General features: G+C 39.2%; 2 protein-coding genes and 1 non-coding gene across 6 annotated transcripts in view; all 3 read left to right on the top strand.

Moving 5' to 3' along the window:
- Window positions 1-15,913, top strand: part of IPO7 (importin 7) — a 40,875-nt gene extending 24,962 nt beyond the window's left edge. Inside the window, exons 13-25 of the mRNA XM_063332142.1 lie at window positions 570-659; window positions 1,186-1,351; window positions 2,047-2,207; window positions 3,051-3,179; window positions 4,786-4,852; window positions 4,931-5,056; window positions 5,375-5,472; window positions 7,165-7,260; window positions 8,289-8,509; window positions 8,616-8,821; window positions 10,124-10,330; window positions 10,691-10,807; window positions 12,951-15,913. Coding sequence (XP_063188212.1) covers window positions 570-659; window positions 1,186-1,351; window positions 2,047-2,207; window positions 3,051-3,179; window positions 4,786-4,852; window positions 4,931-5,056; window positions 5,375-5,472; window positions 7,165-7,260; window positions 8,289-8,509; window positions 8,616-8,821; window positions 10,124-10,330; window positions 10,691-10,807; window positions 12,951-13,048 — 1,782 coding nt within the window. The 3' untranslated portion in view covers window positions 13,049-15,913. The remainder of the gene's footprint in view (window positions 1-569; window positions 660-1,185; window positions 1,352-2,046; window positions 2,208-3,050; window positions 3,180-4,785; window positions 4,853-4,930; window positions 5,057-5,374; window positions 5,473-7,164; window positions 7,261-8,288; window positions 8,510-8,615; window positions 8,822-10,123; window positions 10,331-10,690; window positions 10,808-12,950) is intronic.
- LOC134515736 (small nucleolar RNA SNORA23) lies at window positions 856-1,037 on the top strand. The gene has a single exon (XR_010071103.1). It is a non-coding gene; the product is annotated as a small nucleolar RNA SNORA23 (small nucleolar RNA).
- A 2,561-nt stretch (window positions 15,914-18,474) lies between the features above and the next one.
- ZNF143 (zinc finger protein 143) overlaps window positions 18,475-23,247 on the top strand; it is a 42,335-nt gene continuing 37,562 nt past the window's right edge. For 2 of the 4 annotated variants that reach the window (XM_063332360.1, XM_063332357.1), the window contains exon 1: window positions 18,475-18,618. The gene's annotated coding sequence lies outside the window, so the exon portion shown is untranslated. Of the gene's footprint in view, window positions 18,619-21,058; window positions 21,107-23,247 lie in introns of all 4 variants that reach the window. The other 2 variants (XM_063332358.1, XM_063332359.1) reach the window with 2 other exon arrangements.

Genomic DNA, 23,247 nt, shown 5'->3' with positions numbered 1-23,247 from the left:
CTCTGCTTCTACTAAGAATTGCTACACCTACACCATTTCCTGTGCTACACTTAACTACATTCCTTTTTTTTTTTTTTTTTTTTTGGAAGCAAGGAAAAAAAATCCATTCAGTGAGAGGCCATTGATTATTTAATGAGGTCTTTTCTGTGTATAGAAGAGAAGAAATAAAGTGAAATTAGCAACCTTGTTCAATTAGAATGGTAGCAAAAAAGATGCAGGGCATGGACTTGGTAATTGGATCATGTCTCTGCAAAGTTTCCCTGACCACTTTTTCTTTTGGTACCAGACTAATGTACTGCCAAGTAAAAGGTGTCTCTAGGAGTCAAAAAATGACAGAAAGAAAGTGTCACTGTTTTGACCGAAAATTATAAAAGTCCATGTTGGATCCAAGTTTAATTACTAATATGGGATTTCATTGTTGCTTAACGGACTTTAATAAAGGGGGAAGTTAAAAGTCTGAGGGCTTTGTTATGCTGTTCACACTTCTGTATGTGACATTTTTTACTGGGTTAGAAATGCATTTTTACATGAAGTTTTAAACTAGTGTGTTTCTGTTCATATTCTGACAGAAAAAGATTTATAAAGATCAGATGGAATATATGCTGCAGAATCATGTGTTCCCTCTCTTCAGCAGTGAGCTGGGTTACATGAGGGCACGGGTAAGAAATTGTGAGATTTACTGTTAAGATACACTGTCTGTTCGACTGAAGACTTCAGGAATATTCTTTAAATTTTTCCCTCTAACAAATGCACACCTCTTTGCACCTGTTCTGCAATAAATTGTATGCTTATTTCAGAGACTAGTATCAATCTTTGTGTGACTGTAGATAGTTACTGTGTAGTTTTAAAATGGCTGCAGAATTGTGTGCATAGTTTTCCATCTGTGTCTGGTGGTACCGTCTATTTGTGTTCTGCATTTAGACTGTACTGCTCACACAAAACCTGTGGCCAAAGATGAACCTGAGATCATAGTACTGGTCTAGTGATGTCTGAAAGACAAACGTCCCACTGGCCAGCCTCCACACTCTCAGACATCTTCATCTGTTAAAAAGTTTTACGGTATCTTTATTCAACAGTAGTTATACTTCAGATTTCCTAATTTGTGTAGGTTAGGGGTATGCGAGTAGTCGATAATCCTGTTTGCAGGTTTTGTAACTCTGAATTTGTTCAATGTCTTTTTTTCAGGCTTGTTGGGTTCTTCATTATTTTTGTGAAGTCAAATTTAAGAGTGACCAGAATCTCCAGACAGCCTTAGAACTCACAAGACGGTGTCTGATAGATGATAGGGAAATGCCTGTAAAAGTGGAAGCTGCAATAGCACTTCAAGTTCTGATCAGTAATCAAGAGAAAGGTAGCCTTCTTTTCTTAAAGCTACAGCAAGCTTTAATGGAATAGGCATTAATATTGCAGTGTTCAGGGAGACTTGTTCTCTTCTTTCCTGATGTTAATTTACTTCTTGGCAATTTTAATTTGTAGTCACTTATTGTAAATTTTTTTAATAATATTTTAATTTTTATATTGTAAATTTTTTTAGATAAAAAACATCACAATTTCATGATACTATAAATCCAGTTTTACAACACCTCATCATCAAATCAAAAATACGGTGGCAATATAAGCATATCTGTCTCAGCATACATTCATTCATGTTCAAATGTATCTTTTTAAAAAAGTTGTCTTTATCCTGGCAGGCTTTACATTTCTTAGTAAAGCAAACAAATTCTGTATCAACTACTTTGGCTAATTTGACAAAAATATATATGTACCCGTTCCTGTTCAACTAAAATTTGCATTGATAAGTAATTTTGCATTCCATAAAGACTGTAGAGCTCTGGTTTTCATACTTCAGTTGTGATCCCTCTTGGTATACATTTTTACAAAAAAATTGTTCAGAATGTTAGTGTTGTTATAATGATTTATACTACCCATGGTTTTGGCATGTTAATGCCAAAGCACTAAATACTAATAAAGTATGTATTGATTTTCTTATGCTGATACTGTAGTTTTGTAAATATGTCAATGCAAATATTTCCACTTGTTTTACAGCTAAAGAATATATTACTCCATTCATTAGACCTGTCATGCAAGCTTTACTTCATATTATAAGAGAAACTGAAAATGATGATCTTACTAATGTGATTCAGAAGATGATCTGTGAATATAGTGAAGAAGTTACCCCAATTGCAGTAGAAATGACACAGCATTTGGTAAGACTTTCTGGTGACTTAAAAAGATGTTTAATATGTGAAAGATGGGTATTTAAAATGAAGATAGTTGTCCGTAAGTCAATAGCTGTTGGTACTCCAGTCTGCTTAAGTGCACTCATACAGGTAATTTTCTTCTATATTTAGTTTTTTTTTCTCAAAAGTGGCTTTGTAGCTTGAACTAAATGGAAATTTCTAAGAACAAATGTAGAAATGTTTGCGAAATCTTGATACTTAGTTTCTCCTGATACTGTTCATAATGAATTTTCTGTTTAAAAATGGAAACTTAAAGAGCAGATTTTTAATAAAAAGTTTGGTGTGAAAATGTTACATTGTATGTAATGTGAAAATGAAACTGAATCTGCAGGAGAAATTCAGACCTTGAATGGCCGTATCTAGCAAGTTGTTATAATGGCTTCAAAAGCAGAGGTCAGCTCAGTGCTTCCCTATTAAAGGCTCTTGCCTTGGATTTAAAACTAAATTGTTTTCATGTCCTCTGTGGGAATGCCTGCAAAGTGGCCCAGTCTAGTGCAGCTACCAGTTAAACCTTATGTCAGAAAAACTTACTCATAGAAAATGTGTTCTTTTGCAAGGAAAGTAATGTAATTTGTATCTTATTCATGAATGGATAAAGGATGACAGCTCAAATGGCTTAACGTTTAAATTTTATCAATCTTGAATACAAACTCTGGAATAGAGCAGTCACTCTCTAGTATTCATACACATTTTCTTAGCAGAAGTCTTCCTTAAATTGTGTATAATACCAGACTTGCACAATTGCTCTTCATCTCCGAACATGTTCTCATTAAATGACATATTTATGGGTTGTTTTGCTGTTACTTGCAGGCAATGACATTTAACCAGGTGATCCAGACTGGCCCAGATGAAGAGGGCAGTGATGACAAAGCAGTGACAGCAATGGGAATCTTGAATACTATTGATACACTTCTCAGTGTAGTTGAAGATCACAAGGAAGTAAGTAAAAATTACTTTAAAGCTAATACGTATTGTCTCTAGACATTGAAAGTCTTTTTGTACTTCCCGTATTCCTGACGTTATCTGAAAAACTGTCCTTTCAGGCAAAAATATCTTAAAACAGAAAGCAGTGAAATACTTACCATGCAACAAAGTTGTAACAGTGGGTCACATTTATGACACAACATGTGTAGTAATAGAGCATAAATGTTACCACAGTATTTCCCATAAGAATCCAGATTCTTGTTCAAATAGGTGAAAGAAACTTGTCTCTAACTAATGGAACTCTGTCGGCTCAGCTGGAAAAACCCATTTGATTTGATGAGGTCTGCCCTTCGGAGAAAACAGATAAAACTTCAGTTAGCTTTGAACATTGACTCTGCTGACTTAGTTTGCTCTCTGCAACAGAATCAATGTCTGTAAATACAGCTGTTGTGGCTATGCCAAGTGATAGCTTTGTTTACCTGCCTAATCTGCACTGTAGAATTCTCCAATGTGATGAAAACTTTTGTTAGTTAGCTTTGTTCGACTGAATGGACTAACTTTGGTCCAGAGTACAGCTTGTTCAAAAGATGCTGTTGCTGATTGAAATCCTTCTTGACAAAGTCAGCTACTGTTGTTTGATAAATACATTATAGTTTTTTAGTGACTAAACAATTCAGTAATAAATTGTACTCTCAGGGCTCTGAAGACTTTACTAAGGAAGCAACATAAACGAATTCTGAATGCCCATGGTCGGAATCCACTGCTGCCATGCAATAAGCCAAGGACCAGTTTGGCTCATTTACTTGTTGCTAAAGCTGCTCAGCAAGCTTTTCATGTACTTGTTTTTGTCAGCAAATTCTTGCTATCTAAATGAAAAGTTTGTGTAACAATATGCTAGTCCTGAGGAACTCAATTGTAAAACGTTGATCAGTAAACATTTATATTTAGAGACATCTCACAGAGGATGACCAGTGTTCCAAGAGATAAGGTATTTAGCTGGTTAGTTTCAAATCCTGTTCTGCATAGCTAAGACCAGAAACTCAACCCTTATTTGTCCCTATGTAAGGTAAGTGCCCTAAACAGGTTAATGACTGTTCTGTTAGCTGTTCTAGGGACTAATAAATACTAATTGGGAAGAGTGTCTGAATCTGTAGAGCAGCATTTATACTAATTGTCCACATAGCCTATGAACATCCTAAGCTAGGTTTGGGGGGCGGTTTGGTATTTGTTATGTTTTTCGAATTTACACTTTTCCAGAAAAGCAAATAGTTCCTGCAACTTCCATTGCTTACCCCTTTGATATATAAATACTTACTGTGTTTTGATGGGACTGAATGCTGCATAGGGTTACTGTCAGGCCTTTCTTTTTAAAGGATACCCTATAATGAGTTTCTTACAATATTCAAAGAATATCCCAAAGCCACCTCGTATTAAAAGCTCTTACAAATCCTTAGCTAAGAGTGCTGCTCTTACACATTTAGTGTTCTAAAATGTGAGACATTTTGAATTTTTTTAGAAGACTATATGGTCTAAATAGAAACTGTTTAGAGTACTTTTATTTAAAATGTGTTTAATTTAAACTCCAAAGTATTGAAAACAGTCATAAATTTCCTTTTTCCAGATTACCCAGCAGCTGGAAGGGATCTGTTTACAAGTTATTGGAACAGTTTTGCAGCAGCATGTATTAGGTATCTGTACTTTTGTTGGCTTATTTTTTTAACTGTATGCAATTGGCATTAAATTTACCTAGATTCCCTTTGTTTTAGAGTTCTATGAGGAGATCTTTTCCTTGGCTCATAGTCTGACCTGTCAACAAGTTTCTGCACAAATGTGGCAGCTTCTTCCTCTTGTATTTGAAGTCTTTCAGCAGGATGGCTTTGACTATTTTACTGGTAAGTAATAAAAATAAATCAGAAAGCCAAACGGTTTCATACATGTAATTTCAGCCATACAATGAACTGCATCTTGATTGAAGTGTTAGGAGAACGCTGACTGAAGTGAGATTATGCTTGAAGTATTTTATTCTGCTGTTGCTGCAACCAGCCTTGTTTTGCCAAGGCATCTATGACTAGATGCACGCTTATCCGGACAAACATTAAGCAAGAACTGTAATTAATTTATTAATACATAGATTTCAAACTGATTTTAACAGCTTGTCTAATAAAATGTGCAAACAATATCTAACTGTGATCATTCTTCTTTTAATGCAGACATGATGCCTCTCTTGCATAATTATGTTACTGTTGATACAGATACGCTTCTGTCAGACACAAAATATCTTGAAATGATCTACAGTATGTGCAAGAAGGTAAGTAGATTCCTCTGCGATAACAAAACCTGTGATCTCTGAAGTAATACGCTGTTAAACTGGGTACTTTTTTCCACAACAGCAGACTGTAAAACTGAAGAATTTTGATGTCTGCTCTTAAGGCATTATGCTATTTAACATTCCCTGGGATTCCACAAATCAGTGAGCTACTGCAGAGAAATTTAAAGAGGTTGCATCAAGTTTCAGATACATGCTTTTGCTAAAAGGGAAAAATAAATTGTGCACAACAAAAGCAGATAAAACAAACCATGGTTTTGTGCGTGTGTGTTTTGAGTAATATACTTTGTGCATGTGGGTATGCAAAACACACGTATGCATATTGCAAAAGGTAGGTGGTTTCTTTTATCTGCGATTTGTAGCCTCACTGTGGCTGGGATACCGCATACCATATGTATGCTAGAGGTCTTAAATCTATTAGCTAAAACAAGTGGAGCAGGGATGGAAAATAGATGGATAGGAATAGGAAGTTATTTTCCCAAGTTCATGCCAAGTCAGTGATAAAAGCTGGGAGCAGAATACAATTGTTCTGACTCAGACCAGTGACTTTTGGGGCAGTGTTTCTGTATTTAACTTAGCTTCTCAGCTCCTGCGTATTGTAGGTGGCTATCAATTGGGCTTTCGTTATCCAATGCATGTGTAGAATACAAAGCTTTCCAGAATGTTAGCCCTATGTGAGGAAATTAATACTTTTTTATAAAATGGTGTTAATATTTTATAATCTCTAATAGTAACCTGTGCAGATTGCAGTTTCCCATTTCTGGATATCATATGTTTTGTCTATATAAGAACTATGGTGAACTGTCAGCTGCCCTGACCATGGTGTTTCCTGAGTAATTCTTTTGAAGATGTTTAAATATTATAATGAATAATTCTTGTCAGCCTTTATTTGAAAACAAGTTGCAACCAGGCTGACTGTAAATATTTGAACATTTTATATATATAAAAAAGAAAATTAGCCTGTTAATTCTTAGATATGAGGAAGAATTACTTTACTGAAAGAGTGGTCAGGCACTGGAACAGCCTGCCCAGGGAGGGGGTTGAGTCACCATCCCTAGAGGTAGTTAAGAAATGTCTAGATGTGGCACTTAAGGGCATGCTCTAGTGGCAGAGATTGTAGGTTGGTTGGGTTTTTTTTGTGTGTGTGGTGTACGGTTGGACTTGACGATCTCAAAGGTCCGTTCCAACCATGAAGATTCTATTGATTCTATGATTCTACTGTGCCTCTTCGTGATTAGTTTTATTAGCTGAGCACAGTGAATCTTTAACACTGAAGTTTTAGGTATTGTGTGGTCTCCCACTAGATATCTCAAATTTGTAAATATAATTTTTACAAAATTCAGTACATGAATGCATAAGAAAAATTTTTGGTTTGTGTATGAAATAAACCTTTGCAAAGTGGCAGCTGATGCTTATCCAGTTACTGTTGTAAGCTCTGTGTCCATAGAGTTACTGAATACTTGTACGTGTAGCTCAGTTTTACCCACTTTGAGCAATGTTTCAGTCTCTAGTTCTAATACTGAACCATTGCTGTAGACTTGGCTGCTTCACTAATGGATATTTACGCTAGCATTATAATAGAGTGTGTAAATTCTTATCAGCTTTCCAAAGCAAAGCAGTACATAGAAAATACTTCTTGAAGGGATATCATCAACAGTAATTGTTATTTTTCAGGTCCTTACAGGAGTTGCCGGAGAAGATGCAGAATGTCATGCAGCAAAGTTGTTAGAAGTAATTATTCTTCAGTGTAAAGGGCGTGGCATTGATCAGGTTAGTAACAACTTTGGTTTCTGTAACTAATATTTTAAAAATATTTTTATTCTCAAATATTAATTGCTTATGTATTAACATGAGTTCTGTACCAAGAAGTTTGTGTAGCATCACTAATAATCCTGTCTTCTACTTCAATGTCACATGTCCTTCTGCTCAGTTAACAGCACTACAGAGAGAGTTATTGCGCACTTTGTCTCTAGAACTTAAGACGCTACAAAACTCAATGTTAAGTGTTTTCATGAATCTGGAAGAGGGCTGGTTTAGGAGCATCTTGGTTCTAAAAGTCGATTAATTATATTCTAAGTTAATTCTAGTGAATATTTCATGAACGTTATTCAGTCTGTCAAGTTAATAGCCTTGAAATAAATAAGAATGGAAGTGGAGTTCTTAGAATCCAAATTAATGTCCTAGAGGAACCAGGGACTTCATTATGCACATAGGAAAGTTGGAATTTGAGAGATGAGTCTTGTGTGCTTCTGCGCTGTACGTAACAAGCACTGTATAATAGCTGTTTAAACATTTTTTGCATGCTTTTTAATACTTGTGAATATGGTCCCTGGAAACTTTAACTTTTAATTTATTTGAAGGATAATCTTCTATAGGGATTTTTTTTTTCAGTGTGGCATCTCTGACAAGACTGCTCCTTTGAATAGCTGTTTTCTTGGAATGTTACTAATATCTCTTGACTCTGTTGTGGATGTTAAAAAAGACTGAGTTGATTTTACTGTACTTCCTAGTGTACGCATTTCCTCTATTTTTCATTTTTAAAACACAAGATTATAGAACCAGGAGTTGCATCTACTGTGCATGATGTCACAAAATCCATGTGCTTGGAGTAGATTAAATCTTCTCATATTTTCATTTCATCTTTATACATGAATTCTGCTGGCAATTAAAAATTACTCCCATTTGATGCCCTCTATATTTACACACTAGACTGGTTTTATGCTATTTCTGAACTTTTGTGTAAAATACAGAAATACAAAATTTAATTTTTATCATAAATTTGTAATGCTTCTCTTCAGTGCATACCCTTATTTGTGGAAGCTGCATTAGAGAGATTAACCAGAGAAGTGAAAACAAGTGAACTGCGAACAATGTGCCTCCAGGTTGCCATAGCTGCTTTGTATTACAATCCTCATTTACTATTAAATACATTGGAAAATCTTCGTTTTCCCAATAATGTGGAGCCTGTCACTAATCACTTCATAACACAGTGGCTTAATGATGTGGACTGTTTCTTGGGGTAAGCGTTTCTAATTTTGAAGCTTATTCTCTGTGATACACCTCTATATTACCTGCTTGTAAATCATAACAGGATTTGTAACTTATTTTACTCTTATATTTTGTAGACTTCATGATAGAAAGATGTGTGTGCTTGGCTTGTGTGCTCTCATTGATCTGGAGCAAATACCACAGGTTTTAAATCAAGTTGCAGGCCAGATCCTGCCAGCTTTTATCCTTTTATTTAATGGATTGAAAAGAGCATATGCCTGTCATGCAGAGCATGAAAATGACAGTGATGATGATGATGAAGCTGAAGAAGATGAGGAAACAGGTATGGAAACTGAAACATTGCTGTTACTTTGTATTTTTCATTTCTTCTGTTGGAGATGCCGAGTTCCTTTGTGGAATTCTTCAGAGTTCCGTAATTGCAAAAATGAAATGCTGACATAGAACACTGCACATTTTTAACTACTTCCACGTACATCTGACTTACTTTCCAGTCCCTCTTAAAGACTAACTTCCTAGGCAGAGTCTCCTCAGAGTCACATCAAGTTAGCTTTTGTGTGGGGATGCTGTCACTACTGAAAAGAATTATTACTGGGGCATGTTTCCCATTTGAGTGAGGGGCAAGAGTCAGTAGAAGAGTTTCCAGGAATCCTTCTAATCCATTGTACAGTTCAACCTGTATATTACAAACTGTCCCGTGAGCTGCTGGTGTTGTAGTTGTGTGTTGAAAATGACAGTTCTTGTGATACTTTTTTTTTTTCCCCTGAACTAAAGTGATCTCAACTGTATCAGCTTTTATAGACATTCTTCTTCATACAGTCATTTCACGAACTTTCACATCTTTTACCGTCATCTTTATGTGAAGTTCAAAATTGCCTGCAGCTTCCCCGTACTTCTTTCTTCCATCGTTCCCTATACTCTGCTTAAGCTTTCAGTTCTTGTTCCCTATTTTTATCTTCCCATCATTAGCCTGGTGTCTTTGTGAGTAATTGTTTGGAACAGTTGAACACACTCAAAGGAGTATCTGTTGGTTTCCGTCTATCTACTTAGAGCCCAGGTTTTTTTTGGTACCTGCTGTTGAATTCTGGACTCTCCAGACTGTTGTCATTATACATCATTCACACTATTACATTTTGTATTTTTCAAGCATTCTTTCCAATAGCCCTTTTGAATGTGCCTTTAAAAGTGTTTTCATCAAATTATTTCAAACTTTTTTTGGAGCACGAATACTACTTTGCCTAAAGTTTTATCGAGTGCTGTTCCAAACTATCTGTATATACATTTTTCTGTATATGTTTTTGTGACAGTAAAATTTTAGTTTCCCACTTACACAGTTGGTGCAAGTCATTTAACCCCTCTCCTAGCACCATGGTCTTCCCCAACCCCGACGCACTTTCCTCGCTTACACCAACTGTGTAACTGGGCACAGTTGGTGTAAGCGAGGAAAGTGTGTCAGGGTAGGGGAAGACCATGGTGCTAGGAGAGGAGTTAAATGAGCTTCCTGCTCTCTAGTCTGCGTTGTACTGTTAGCAGTTCTATTGACTGTTTTGTACAATGGGCCATCTTCCTAAACAGTTGTTCTTGCTATTCCTGAGATAAACTTCTTTGTGTGTGATATTTAACTCAGAGGAATTGGGGAGTGATGAAGATGACATTGATGAAGATGGTCAAGAATATCTAGAAATCCTAGCAAAACAGGCAGGTGAAGATGGAGATGATGAAGATTGGGAAGAAGATGATGCTGAAGAGACTGCTTTGGAAGGGTATTCCACAATTATTGATGATGAAGACAACCCTATTGATGAATATCAGATATTTAAAACAATTTTTCAGAGTAAGTAACTTTATTCCCTTTCCTGGCCAACAAGTTATATTTTAACTTAATTTTAGTGCATACCATTTGTAAACTAGAACCTGTTTAAAGCTTCCAAACAGGCTTTCCAATATGTGCTCTGAACAAGCTCTTTGGAAAGGGGAAGCCATCATTAAACTTTCAGAGCAGGGGGAGATGCTTGAATGAATTTATGGTGAGAGGGAAGAGGTCAGAGTTTGTGTTAGTGTTTTTAAATATCTTGAATTATGTAACCATAACAGAATATTATTCTGATGGAAATGGCAGCGAGTTAGCAAGCTTTGAGTTACAGAACATTTTAATGAACACTTTCCTCTTGCTTATGTTTTCTTTCTCTTGCAGCAATTCAGAATCGTAACCCTGTGTGGTACCAAGCTTTGACACAGGGTCTTAATGAAGAACAAAGAAAACAATTGCAGGACATAGCAACTCTGGCAGATCAGAGGCGGGCAGCACACGGTATTTTCCCCCCTTTATACTATTAATTGCTTCTTTTGCTGTTTGAATGCTGTTTATGTGCTCAAGAAGCATAACACAGAAAATGCCTATAATTCAAGGCTGGTAATGTCTCTATCAAAGCAGGGTTGTTTTACACTCCAAAGATGTTTGAAATCTCTTAAGATTGTCAGGTCACAAAGCCTCAATGCATGAATTGTATGGCATACCACAGGTGTAAGGGATGATAGAAACATTTTAATGAAGTGGACAAGTAAATAAAAGCTTATTTGTCATAATAGCTTGGATTTGAAAACAATTGATTTGATTATCTGAAGTAGATGAACTCTAGATATGGTAACAAACACATTAAGTGGCTGATAAATTATTTCCTGATGTGACCTAGTCCAGCTGGGATAGACGGATTCTATGGGTGGGAAAATACTAAATTAAGGAAGTCGTATCCCTCTGTAAAGCTACATCATTAAGCCTATTAAATATTGAAGATTGTTATTCTTCAATACAGATTTTAAAATATAGGAAGTGGGGAGATCTTCGGTTGGTTGGGTTTTTTTCTTTGCAAGTTTTCCCAGGTGTTTGGGAGTAAGCCAATACAGATCACTCTCTAAAGTCAAGGCTGAATTTTGAGTTATCAGTCCAGTCTCATATCCTGCATCTTATTGAGCAATTACTACAAGATGTTTCAAAATAGAAGTTCAGAAATCTTTCAATAAAAAGATCGGTAGTAAGAATGCACGTTTTATAAGTAATTTTTGACAGAAAACAGCCCAAATTACCTCACAAAGCTTGTTAAGTGTCCAGAATGATCCACTTTTAATGGTTATAACATACAGTTTCAATGTGACCCTTGTCAAGCACTAGATAGAATACTGATGAGATTACATACTACTTGTGCATTTTATGAAAAAAAAATGTTCCTGTGTTTTTTTTCAGCTGTCTATTCATAGAGCAAGTTAGGTTCAGATTGTCAAGTTTAACTTAAGCAACTAGATCCTTACAGGAGATTCTTGCCTACTATCAGAAAATACTGACAGTCCATTTAGGCTGCCTACCGCACGTGGGGACATCCTGTTAGAAGGATTTGTAATATAATTGTGTCATTAATGTAGTTAAGCAGAATTTCCATAAGCTAAGAGATTTGTCTTCTGTGCACTATGGAGCCAGGAGGGAACAGAGTGATGCTCCCCAGGTCATGTTCTCCCCCGTCCTTCATCAGCCATGGCAAGATTTTTATGGCCTGTTTCCAAAGAAACAGAGACAAAATACAGATCCTCTAGATAACACGAGCTGTCCTGTATTCCCAGAGAGAGAGAGATTGCAACTATTGAGGTAGGAGAAAGCTCTTAGACTGGAAATAAGACATTAATAAGCATTCTCTTGAGCTGGAAATAACATAAACCTTCTGCACTATCTAGATTCTAGAAAAGGTAGATAGAAATACACATTTCTATATAAATGTGTAGATAGAAACGTATAGGTAAAAATACACATTTCTATCTGCTCTTCACCAACCTAATTTTCAGATGTGCCTGTATTAGAGCTTGTAAAAAGTAGTCTTACAGTAATCTTCGAAGGACAGAATATGCAGCTATTAAAACCAGACAGCTTAACCATCACTGTTAGTTACAGTGATGGATATGTGGACCTCAGATGCCTAAAGATCTTAAGGTTTGGTTGAAAACGAAAAGTGATAAACTTGGTAGTTTTCTCTCAGAATTATGTTATATGGCCTAGTAACCTAAACTCCAAATTATCTGCTTGGGTATGGGGGGGAAACGCAGGTATACTAAAAAGTCTGTTTCTGGTATTTCAGTGGCTATTTCTACTTACGTTGTTGAATTGAGATACAAAACCTGAAAATGTAGCTAATATCTGTGTACTGCTTTTTTTGTGCTCTGTTATTGATTTGACTGAAAAGTCTATAAATGTTAATCAGAAAGAACTGGGCGCCTGTAGCAAGTTCAGAAGTCCAACATTCATTCAGGTCCTGTTTCTGAAATGTGAAAATTACATACTTGTGTCCAAAAGCTGAAGTGTGGGGTTAAACCTGTATCTCTGAGAAAATCAAAATGGTCAGCGACAAAACCTTTATCTGTCTTCCCCCTACACTAAAATATCTTCCTTCTGTTTTTTTGCTTTGTTTTAGAATCCAAAATGATTGAAAAGCATGGAGGATACAAATTCAATGCTCCAGTTGTGCCAACTTCATTTAATTTTGGAGGCCCTGCCCCAGGAATGAATTGAATTATCACTTTTCCTGCTACTGTGTGATTGTAGTGAAGAGCTTGTGTTCCTCCCAATAGTGGTTCCAGAACTGGTTCATGTTATCTACAACTCACTCTTAAACTAATTGATAAATAGATTGGACAAAAGCCCCAGAAGTGGGACCTGATCATGCAACCTAATACTGGAAAGCAAACCAGAGGTTTTTTTGAAGATAGGAAGAATCTGAATTTGAAGCTTCAAACGACACACTTTGGAAATCAGAAATCAAGAGGGGATGTCATGAAGGCAGCTTTTCTTTTTCTGAGGAAAAAAATAAGCATGGGCTGCAGGACTATTTAAAATGTCTCATTTACAGTACAAGCTAGAAGGCAGACTTAATTTTTACACCTGTGGCGGTATGAGTATTTGCCCAGTTTATTTCCCTTTTCTCCCTTCCTATTGGGTGTCTATTCTTTTAATGTAAATAAGATAAGGTAATCAGATAGCCTTACTTAATCTTCATCATTTCCATTTATCAAGATTGTTCATATGTAGAATATTGGACACTTAATGTAGCACTACATAACTGATAAATCTGTAAATGAATTAGCACTTTCATATTGAAACAAGCCTGCTAGCCTATGTACAAAAATAGCAAAATGTTTGCTGTTTATAAAAAATTAAAATAAATAAGGGATGTATTGGGGAAAATAATTTCAAGTTATTAATTTAAAATGAACTAGCAGTTTTGTACCTGGTGACTTTGTGGTGCAGTCACCTCTGGTTGTGACTTGAATTCGGTTATGTAAAAAAGGGGTTAGTGATACTTCATTGCTGCTAAAAAAAAAATAGCAACACCCTCCGTGTCCTTTGTTTTTCTTAAAGGTCTCACTGTACGAGGTGAAATTTGTATACAAATGTGTACTGTAAGCACTGAGGAAAAAGTTACCTTCTCTAAAGCAGGTAAATAAGATGTGAAGTTCTGCTCTTAAAAGTCAATTAAAGTGTGTGGATGAAACATCTATATATGCAATCTATTAAAACCACAACAATTTAATTTGGCTAATGTGGGCTATGATCTATGAATGCAGTTGTTGCCCCTGATTTTGCAAAATATTCTTTCCAGCACGTGGTAGTGCAGGTGCACTACTCTTGCATTTCATCGCCCCTCTTTTTGCACTCCCGGAATTAGTGCGTGCTGTTGTCTGCCTGATCCAGACAGTGTATTTGAAGTTTTGCCAATCTTTCATTTTTGAAGCCACAATTTTCTTCCTTCAAAGTTGCTATAGTAACTAGTATTTTAGCTAGAGAGGCAGAATACAGTTCCCTCTGGGACCACTATCAAAACCACTGTATGAAGAAGCCAGCAGGGAGATGCTGTGAATGGGTTGGCTTAAATGCCCCCTTTTTCTTTTCTAAAAGCAAAAATCGATAGGTTTTTGATCTTGCCTTGAGATCATTGATGTCAGGTCTTTTAAATCAAATGTTTGGGGTTTTTTTTTCTTTTGGCTGTTTTTATATAAAAATGTCACCTGCTGTTACAATTGATATTAAACAAGCTACCTTAATTTAATGTAAGCCTCCAAAATTTAAATACAGGTTAAAAATAAACTGAGTTTATATCTGTAAAAATGAAATGCACATATATATATTATGATACTCAAAATGCAGTCTTCAGAAAATTGGTTCGTGTGGTGTGTTTTTTTGCATCAGCAGAGTAGCAGGAATTCGTGGTTTGGGGTTTCCTTGGCAAGCTGAGCAGCACCATGCTCTGCCTTCCATTTGTTGCACAACCGCTAGCGCTTCTCTGGGCAGCTCTAATGGGTTTTTCCAGTCACTCCTCTCTGGTCTGCCTTTCTTCGGCAAACACAGTTCCCTGCGCACAGAGTGCTAATGTGAGAGACTGAGCCAGGACTATAATGCCACGTTGCCCTAGCCGAATACCAAAGGGATACTTTAAAAGCAAATTGTGGACTTAAACGGATGGATATTGCACCTGGTGTGAAAAAGCCTAAAAAACTAAGCCTTGAATCAGAGTATCCGTTATAGTAGTGGTATGAGAACCACGGTAGTACTTGTGAATCTTTAGCTGACTGGCCAAGTACACATAGCAGAACTGTTTTTTTGTAAATGTGTAACTCATGAGCGCGTACAGGTGTACTCCGGCCTCAAGATAATATCTAGTCAAGGTTTTATTTTTGTAGAGAAAGGTGACAGAAGTAATTACAGCATGCCTTTTCCTGTGCATTCCTTGACTTTGAAAAACGCCCAGTTTGACATAAATCATTTCTGAACATCTGCTTGTTGGGTATCTGCTTATCAAGTTATGCATCCCAAAAAATGTAAGAGAACCTTCTAGGACAGATGAGAGAGACGCTTTTGCCTCAAGGCAGAAGATACAACAGAGCAGCAGTGAGAAGGCTCTAGATACAAAGCAGATGAAAAAATGAGGGGGAAATCACCAATTTAGTGCCACTGTCATTTCTGGAACAGTTATATTTTTCAAGTCACAAGTCAAGGGAAGAATTTTATCTTGGTGTGAGGAATACAGTCTTACTTCAAGGGTGCTTTTATGTGTCGCTAGACTGGTTAGCAAGGAGCATCTTTTTTAAGAATGGATCTAGAACTTTGCTTTCCTTTGCTCCAAGAAATGTATTTATATAAATTGCAAAACAATTTTGCATTGTTGTTGGTGGTGATAGTGCATTTTGTGATGCAATATATCAATTTCAGTGATACACTTATGTCAAATTTAAAATTAATCTTCCTTCTAGAACTTGCACTTATCCATTCCATTTTCAAGGATAATGCAACTCTAGAGGAAGAGCTGGGAAATTTAAAGCCTCTGTTTTTTCTATTATGGAAGATCTCCTTGGATTAATAAACATCTAAAGCAAATCCTTATCTTCACTTATTTCAGTGTGGTGTTTTGAATGCAGCTGTATTCTTGCAGTACTTTGGAGTCCTGTTCTAGTTGCATAGCTCTAAGGTTTATATTTTCCTCTCAAAAATAATTCTTCAAGCAAATGTTAGGCACAACCACAGTTTCTTAACTGTGTTAAATACAAAAGGCTTTTGTCATACACTCTTTACTGAAATGTTGACATATTGGGTAAATGTAATACCCTTTTTTCCTAAATCACTATCTTAAAACAATTATTAATAGCTGTCAGCATAGTGCAGCAAAGCTCTGTTCAAAAATCTATTGTAGCCTAGAAGTATTACTGCAAGATTCAAGAAGTCTGCAGTGGATTAGTTACAGAATACATGCAGATGGTCTTAATTGTGCCTAATAATTGATACCTGAGAGGTTTTAAGGGTTGACTTCTATTTTTTTTCTAAAGGAAATTTCTTCCTCTTGTACTATGAGTTCTTGAACTAAGAGTAGAAACGTCATGAAGCTTCTCAGCATGTTTTACCTTTGCACATCTCTGTCAAGTTCCCTTTCAGTCCTTCCTCATACGTACTTTCCCTTGCCAACCATTTTCACTTCCTGGGCCTGAATTTGTCCCCCTGTAACTCCCCTGAGATGCTGCTCAGAAACCATAAGCACTTTGTACTAAAGCAGTTCATGCTGGGGGCAGTCATACCCTCGGGGTATTCGACACCAAGATGCATCCTCCTCTGGAGTTTCAGCAAGGGGACTGGCACTCGCCAGTGGCTCTGAGCAGCACAGCGCAGCCAAGGGGACAGGGGACCGGGGCTCCCAGGGGGAAGTTCTGGAGTCAGTTATTAGACACAGCATTATCTACATATGGGTTTTGATTTAACAGACAACGCTGGTCTAAACTTTTTATGTTGATTAAGGCTTTACCAGTCTTCCATGACTTGGGCTACCAATTAAGTTTTTATCTTTGGTAGATGATCAAAAGCGGATGAGCATTGCTTTTGAAAACCTACGCAGAAGTGGGCATTTGGTTTCTTTTAAAAAATTTAAGGGGGGGGGCAGTTTATAAAAATTTGAGAAAAGCTTGGAAGGTCTAAAGTTGTCTATATTACACTGTTACAGACTGTGAAAGTAAGAGTCGAGTTCCATGAGCTGGGTTTTTCTCTTCTCTGTGTTCTGTGGGACCTTTCACATACCCAGAACCAGGAATTTGGAAAAGCTTCATTTGTCTGTTGGCGATTATCAGTTACTTTGCCATCAATATGGGGCTTCTTAAAATGGTGTGTCGGTTTGCCTATTTCTGCTTTTTATAACCATTCTCAGATGTTAATGCTAGAAACACAAAGCACTTCAAAATGGGAAATACCAAGCTGTAGGATTTGAGAGATCTAACAAGTAATGCATTTATAATATAAAGGCATTGATAAACCCAAAAATAAAATTCTGTCTTGGGTATTTCACTGCTACTGTACCTCAAATCAAACTGATGGCTGGAATTTGTATTTTGGGTGAAAGTTTCCATTTAAGATACAGGAAGGAAAACTCAAAACTAAAAGAGGAAAACACCTCTGAATTAGGCCTGTTTAGGAATAAGCTATTTTTGTCTGTTATGACTGCAGGAATTCACAACTATTGTTCTGGATTTTCAGGCAAAAAAATCTTAAATTTTTTCTAATTGTCATGTTCAACAAAGTTCCTGTAGAGCTGGGCATATCATCCTGTAAATTGCAACAGCTCACGTCAATTACACTGCTGGGTTTTCTTTAAAAACCATCTACTGAAATAATTTTAATACCTTTTTAATTGCCTATGGAGCAGTTGCTGGGACTATTAAACCGTTTCATACCTAAAAATCACGTAAGGGTAGATATTCTCACGCATAGCTTTAAAAACAGAGTCCTGATCCGCAAGAGCTCGGATGAAATGGCAACCGAAGATAACGCGCCCGGAGGCCGGGGAGGGGCAGGGTGGTGGCTCCCCTGAGCGGCCCCACCGCAAGCGCATCGCGCCCCGGCACCCTTCCAGCGGCCGGCCTCCCTCCGGCTCCCGCACCGCCAGAGCACGGAGCCCTGCCGGCCCGCCCGCCGCGGTCCCAGCAGGCCGCGCCGGGGCCGTCTGTGGGGGCTGTGACGCCGGGGCCGAAGCCCGCGGGTGGGTCGCGGCCGATCCAGGAGTCCCTCCCCGCCGGCGCCCGGCGACCCAGCTCCAGGCGCCCGCCTCCTCGGGCCGCACCGATCTGTCCCCACTGTGGGGGGCCGGCTGCGATGCCAGAGACAGCCGCCTCAGGGCCCCCCCTCGGCCCTCGCCGAGGGACCCGCGGCGTCCTGGGGCGCCGCTGCCGCCAGGCTCCCTCCGCGGGGAAGGAAATGGCGCCCAGGTCCCCCGCTCCCCTGCTGACGCACAGGCGCCTCACTCCCCGCGGCACAAAATGGCGGCGGCGGCAGCCCCGAACCCAGCATAACCGAGACGCCATGAAGCCGCGGGGCGGGGCCCCCGGGCGTCTAGCCAATGGGCATTGGCGCGGGGCCTGGAGGCGACCAATGGCGGGTGGGGGCCGTGACGCGCGGCGCGGCGTGCCCAATGGGAGTGGCGGGGGCGCGGGGCGCGGGGCCCGCCCGTGCTGCTCGGGGCGGTGCTGAGGCGGGCGGGCGCTGAGGCGGCCGTTTCCTGTCCTGGTGCATGGTGGTCGGACGGAGGAATTGTTGGAAAATTTCTCGGCGAGGTTAGTATATAAATGTGTTTTTACCCAGTGTGCCTTATTCTAACCACCGCCATCTCCGGCTGGGGCCGCCGCCGCTCCGGGCCGCTGGGCTGGGCCCTGCCCTCCGCGCCGCCCGCAGGGAGGCGGCGAGGGGCATCGAGCGGGGGCAGCGCCGGCACCGACCGACACGAATAAAGCCGCCGCCGCTCCGCCGCCCGCCCGCTCTGCGCTGCCCGGCCCCTCCTTCCTTCCTCCCTCCCTTCTCCCGCCGGGCCTGTCCGCGCTTGCCCGCCGGCATCCCGCACCGCGGGGCGCACTGGCCACCGGCCCGTGGGGGGCCCCGGGAGCCCCCCGCCGCCCCCCTCCCCCCCCCCCGCAAGCCGCCTCCTGACGGGCCCGGGCGCGGGGGCGCCCGTTAGCCGCTGCGTCACGGGCGGGGGCTGCTGGCGCGGGGGGGGCGCGGGGGCGGTGGCGGGTAGCGCGGACCCGCTGGGGGGGATCCCGGCCCGCTCCCGCCCTGGGGTGGCCGCCGCTTACTGCTGGCACTCGCTCTGCATAAATTTAGGATTTAATTTATTTTTACCTTTCCTTCCTTTTTTTTTTTTTTTTTTTAACGTGATGTTCGCATTTTGGCGGAGGGCAAACTTGCAAGGCGGCATTAAAACAATCGCGTTCAGAGCTGTCTCGGCCCTAACGCGCGTTAGGGAAGGAATAATTCGCTATTCTTGCACGAAGTTGCTTATTTTTAAGGTTGCGGTGCTGCGGCGCCGCGAGCGCGGCTCGGCCGCTGCCGTGCTGACACGGAGCTTGTGAAATCATCTATTTTGGTTCATCTCTTTCAACTCGCCAAAATACCGTGCAAAATTATTTTAAGCATTTTACGGCCTGCTCTCTCTTGGTTTCCTTCAGCTTTTCTTGTCTAGGCCTTCTAGTAGAACAGGATAACGAGAAGCTACTGGTCTAAAAAAATTACCTGCAGTAATGCAACGATTTTTTTTTTATTACTATTTATTTTCTAATAAGGTCTTACTTGTGCTGCTTGTTCATCAAGAAACAATGACATGACTTTTCGTGCAAGTTAAATTTTCTGTTAAGCCTAGTGTTGAGCAGCTCCAGTTATGTATAAAATCTCTCAAGGGTTTGTTTTGAACTATCAAAGAATTACACTTGACGTTATATGCAGAGTGATACCAGTACTTTTAAGGACAGTTATTCCTGTTTCCAGCGATACAGAAAATCCAGCCTTGCAGTTTTTCAAAGAAAATGTTTTCTCCTGTCATAGTTTTCTCAAGATTCTGCTTTAGGTGTTGTAAATCTGTTATACCTTAGAGAACTGTATACCAGATATTTCTGCTGTAGCTGCAAGGTGATCACACCTGAAAAAATGGAATTCGTTTGTTCTTCAACTTGTAGCTTTTTAAGAGAAATAGTATGGGCATAGTATATTTTAGCTTCTTTGTATAAGTGTATTTGCCATATAGCTTTAGAGTAGCAGAATACAACATGGAACCATGTTTTCATGGCTTGTTTCTTTGTATTTCATGCATTAAAGTCTTGAGCTTTCAAGCTGTATATATGTCAGAAGCTAATCATCTGCTTGAATCACTGCAGAAAATGAAACTTGGGAATACGTAGTGAAATAATATATGATTGTTTGGGTAGTAGATTGCAGCTTAAATGAGATGTAAAAACAAATGTTTTAAACAGTTTTGAGAAATGTATTTTAAATTGGTTGCACAATTTACATTCTCATTGTAATGAAATAGTATTTAATTTCTAGTATCCTATCTGAGAAAGAGTTATTTTTATTTTGCCTTATATTAAAGACTTAATTAAAGAAAATGCTTAAGCATTGTAGAAGTTTCTTTGGCTAGAAAGTCATATGGGCTTCACTCTGTCTTCATGCCTGTGTAGCATTTGATGTTTAAACATCAAAATACTTCTATCATGAGCTGGCAGTCCCTTTTCTCAGAGGAGATGGGCACAGCGGTGATAAAGCGATGAATATTCCTTCGTAATGGGTGCCAAAATTAGGCTGTAAATTTGGTTTTGTCTCTAGAATATCTCAAAGTATGTACTGCTTCAGCTCAGCAGACTGGTGCTGGCCTAAGTTCTGCTGTCCTGTGCTATCCAGGAGAAGGGAATCGGTGGGAGTTTGAGCGGTGAACAGGGTCTAAGCGTCAGGCGGCTGCTGGTGCTGTGCCTGCTCACGGCTGAGCTGCTGGGGCACCATCTGCCTTCTCGCTTACAGGTCTGCTGGGTGTGCTGAGGGTTCCTCAGCTTTCGTTTGGAGGTGGTAAGGGTCTCTCCCTGGACATCATCTTTTCTGGACGTTCCTTAAAACGCCATTTGTGTGTGTATTCTTGCGGACTTCTGTATTGACTTTAATGAAATGTATGGGTTTTGTTTAACAATAAAGCTGAAAATCTGACAATGTTGAACTGGGTTACTTCTCTTACAGTCTAACTGGGCTTCATTGGGAGTGCAGGATGTTGATCTTTCCTTGCACGTAAGTCTTGGCCTTAAGAGTTTTGGGTTAAAACATGCTCAGTGTAGGTGGAGTCTTTGAGAAACACTGTTATTAAATTCTGAGCAGTCTTTAGTTGGCCCATGTGAAACTATTTGTTTTCCAAAGCATAGGGCTCAGCTGAATTTGGATGAGTTTCCACACACAAAGCGAACAGCACATTCCTGATAATCAGGGCAATTCTTCCCATTTCCAGCATTGTAATGGACAGAATGCAAATACTCACGAGGAAGATCTAACTTGCCTCAATGCCTTCATTACTCTTCTCCTGTCCGCATTTTCACTTGTACCCTTGTCCTTGATCATCCCCGCGATTTCTGCTTCCCACACTATCTTTTGTAACTCCTGCTGCCTCTGACACGTGTATGTACATACCATAGCATCCCAGGCCAACCTTTGTTTGCCTTTCCTTGCCGCTGGCTTTTTTCCTGTATTGTCACATCTCTTGCAGTTTCTACAGCTCAACAGCATGCTTGCTCTTTGTCCATTAATAGGTGGGCAGTTTTTTTTTTCATCTCTTCTGTGCTGCAACAAAATTGATGCATCTGGTAAAGAGAGCGTGAATTGGGTAGCCTGTTCCTGTGCCTTGTGCCATAAAATATCCCAAATGGCTGAAGGAAGGTTTCTGCTTAGCTTATGGATCCTTAAGATGGATTGTGATCCTAACAGATGGATCCTTTCCTGGAATCTGAGAATTCAGCTCTGAAATGCAAGTTGCTGTAAATAGAGGTGTGCATAGGTACTGTTCTGAGGATGGAGGGATGAATCTGAGGGAAGTGCCTGTGCATGGACACCGCATTTCTGGGGGAGGAGGGGAAGGAACCCTTATGACCCATCATGGCTCAGTGGACATCGTGGGTTCTGCCTGTACCTTAAGTATGTAACTTGATCTGCTCTTATTTGTATTTATTTAAGGGACTATGGTTTTGGTCTTCTCACTCTGTGCACCAGCAATTGTTAATCAGTTACTCAAAAGTGGGATTGGACTAAATTAGTGAATGCTTCCAGTGACTTTGCTAAAATTTTCTGGGTTACACTGCTTTTTTTAATTGTATAGTGGGATTATAATTTGCTCCACCAAGATTAACACTTGTTAAATAAATGAAATTCTCAGTTTTGAAGGGAATTTACAGTTCCATCAAGTTCTGTGATATTCAAAGTTGACATAAAAGTTCCATTTACAACTACTTAGTGCTTCCCTCAGTCTGTATTTTATTGTCTGCTGAATGTTTTCCTCTATACATTTCTTGAGGGGAAAATTGTGTTATCTGCTTAATGCTCTTCATTTCTGATGACAGACTTCTCTAGAATTGGAAGATGGTCTGTATTTGCAAGTTAGTTAGTGTTGGTGTTGCCCATACCTTCAGTATATTCATACTCAGCTAATATGGTATTACATAGAGTTTCTTAGAATATATTTAGATATACTGTTTTTCAGTTTATGTTTGTGATGGTTTTTTGCAATTCAGGGTAAAGGCTGGCAATTCAGTAGGCTGTCCATTTAGTTCCTGAAATACAAGCGTAGACTAAAACACTGCTGTTAATTGTCATGGCTAATACTGATACATCTGTAATGTAGTTATCAGATTACTAATTAACTCATAACCACACAAAACAACCTACTCAAAATTCCCTGTTTCATTGACAGTGGATTTGCAGGATTTGAAGGGGCACAGCCAGGATTAACTGTTTTGGTGATGTAAATTAGACACTTTTGTGATTTCTTGACAAGTAAAAGAGTTAGAAGTCTGTTGGACACAAAAGCAAAGCATTGATAGAAATAGTTGGTCTCAATTTCATTCAGATTTTAGCCCTTAAGTATTCGCCTATTCACCAAATGTTCCTTGTTTTGTTGAAAACACTCACTGGTATAACCAGAGGTTTTATGATTTAAGGATTAAGTATCCTCTTGAAGTGCTTCAGAAGTTAACTGTATCTTTTTTTTTTTTAATGCAGATAGGCATTACTGCTCATTTCTAGGAGTAATTTGAATACAATTCTGACATGCATCATCTGGATGCCTTCTTTCTTTATCCAGTATTTTGTGTATACTTGGTGGTAAAAAACAAACCCCAAAAGCCAGTAGTTTTAAAAACACATAAGTTCATTCGTTAAGTGCTTCA

The sequence above is a fragment of the Chroicocephalus ridibundus genome, chromosome 4 (genome assembly GCF_963924245.1).
Source record: "Chroicocephalus ridibundus chromosome 4, bChrRid1.1, whole genome shotgun sequence".
In the NCBI taxonomy this organism is placed as follows: Eukaryota; Metazoa; Chordata; class Aves; order Charadriiformes; family Laridae; genus Chroicocephalus; species Chroicocephalus ridibundus.
The sequence above is the reverse complement of the archived record's forward strand: the minus strand, read 5'-3'. Positions and strand labels throughout refer to the sequence as shown.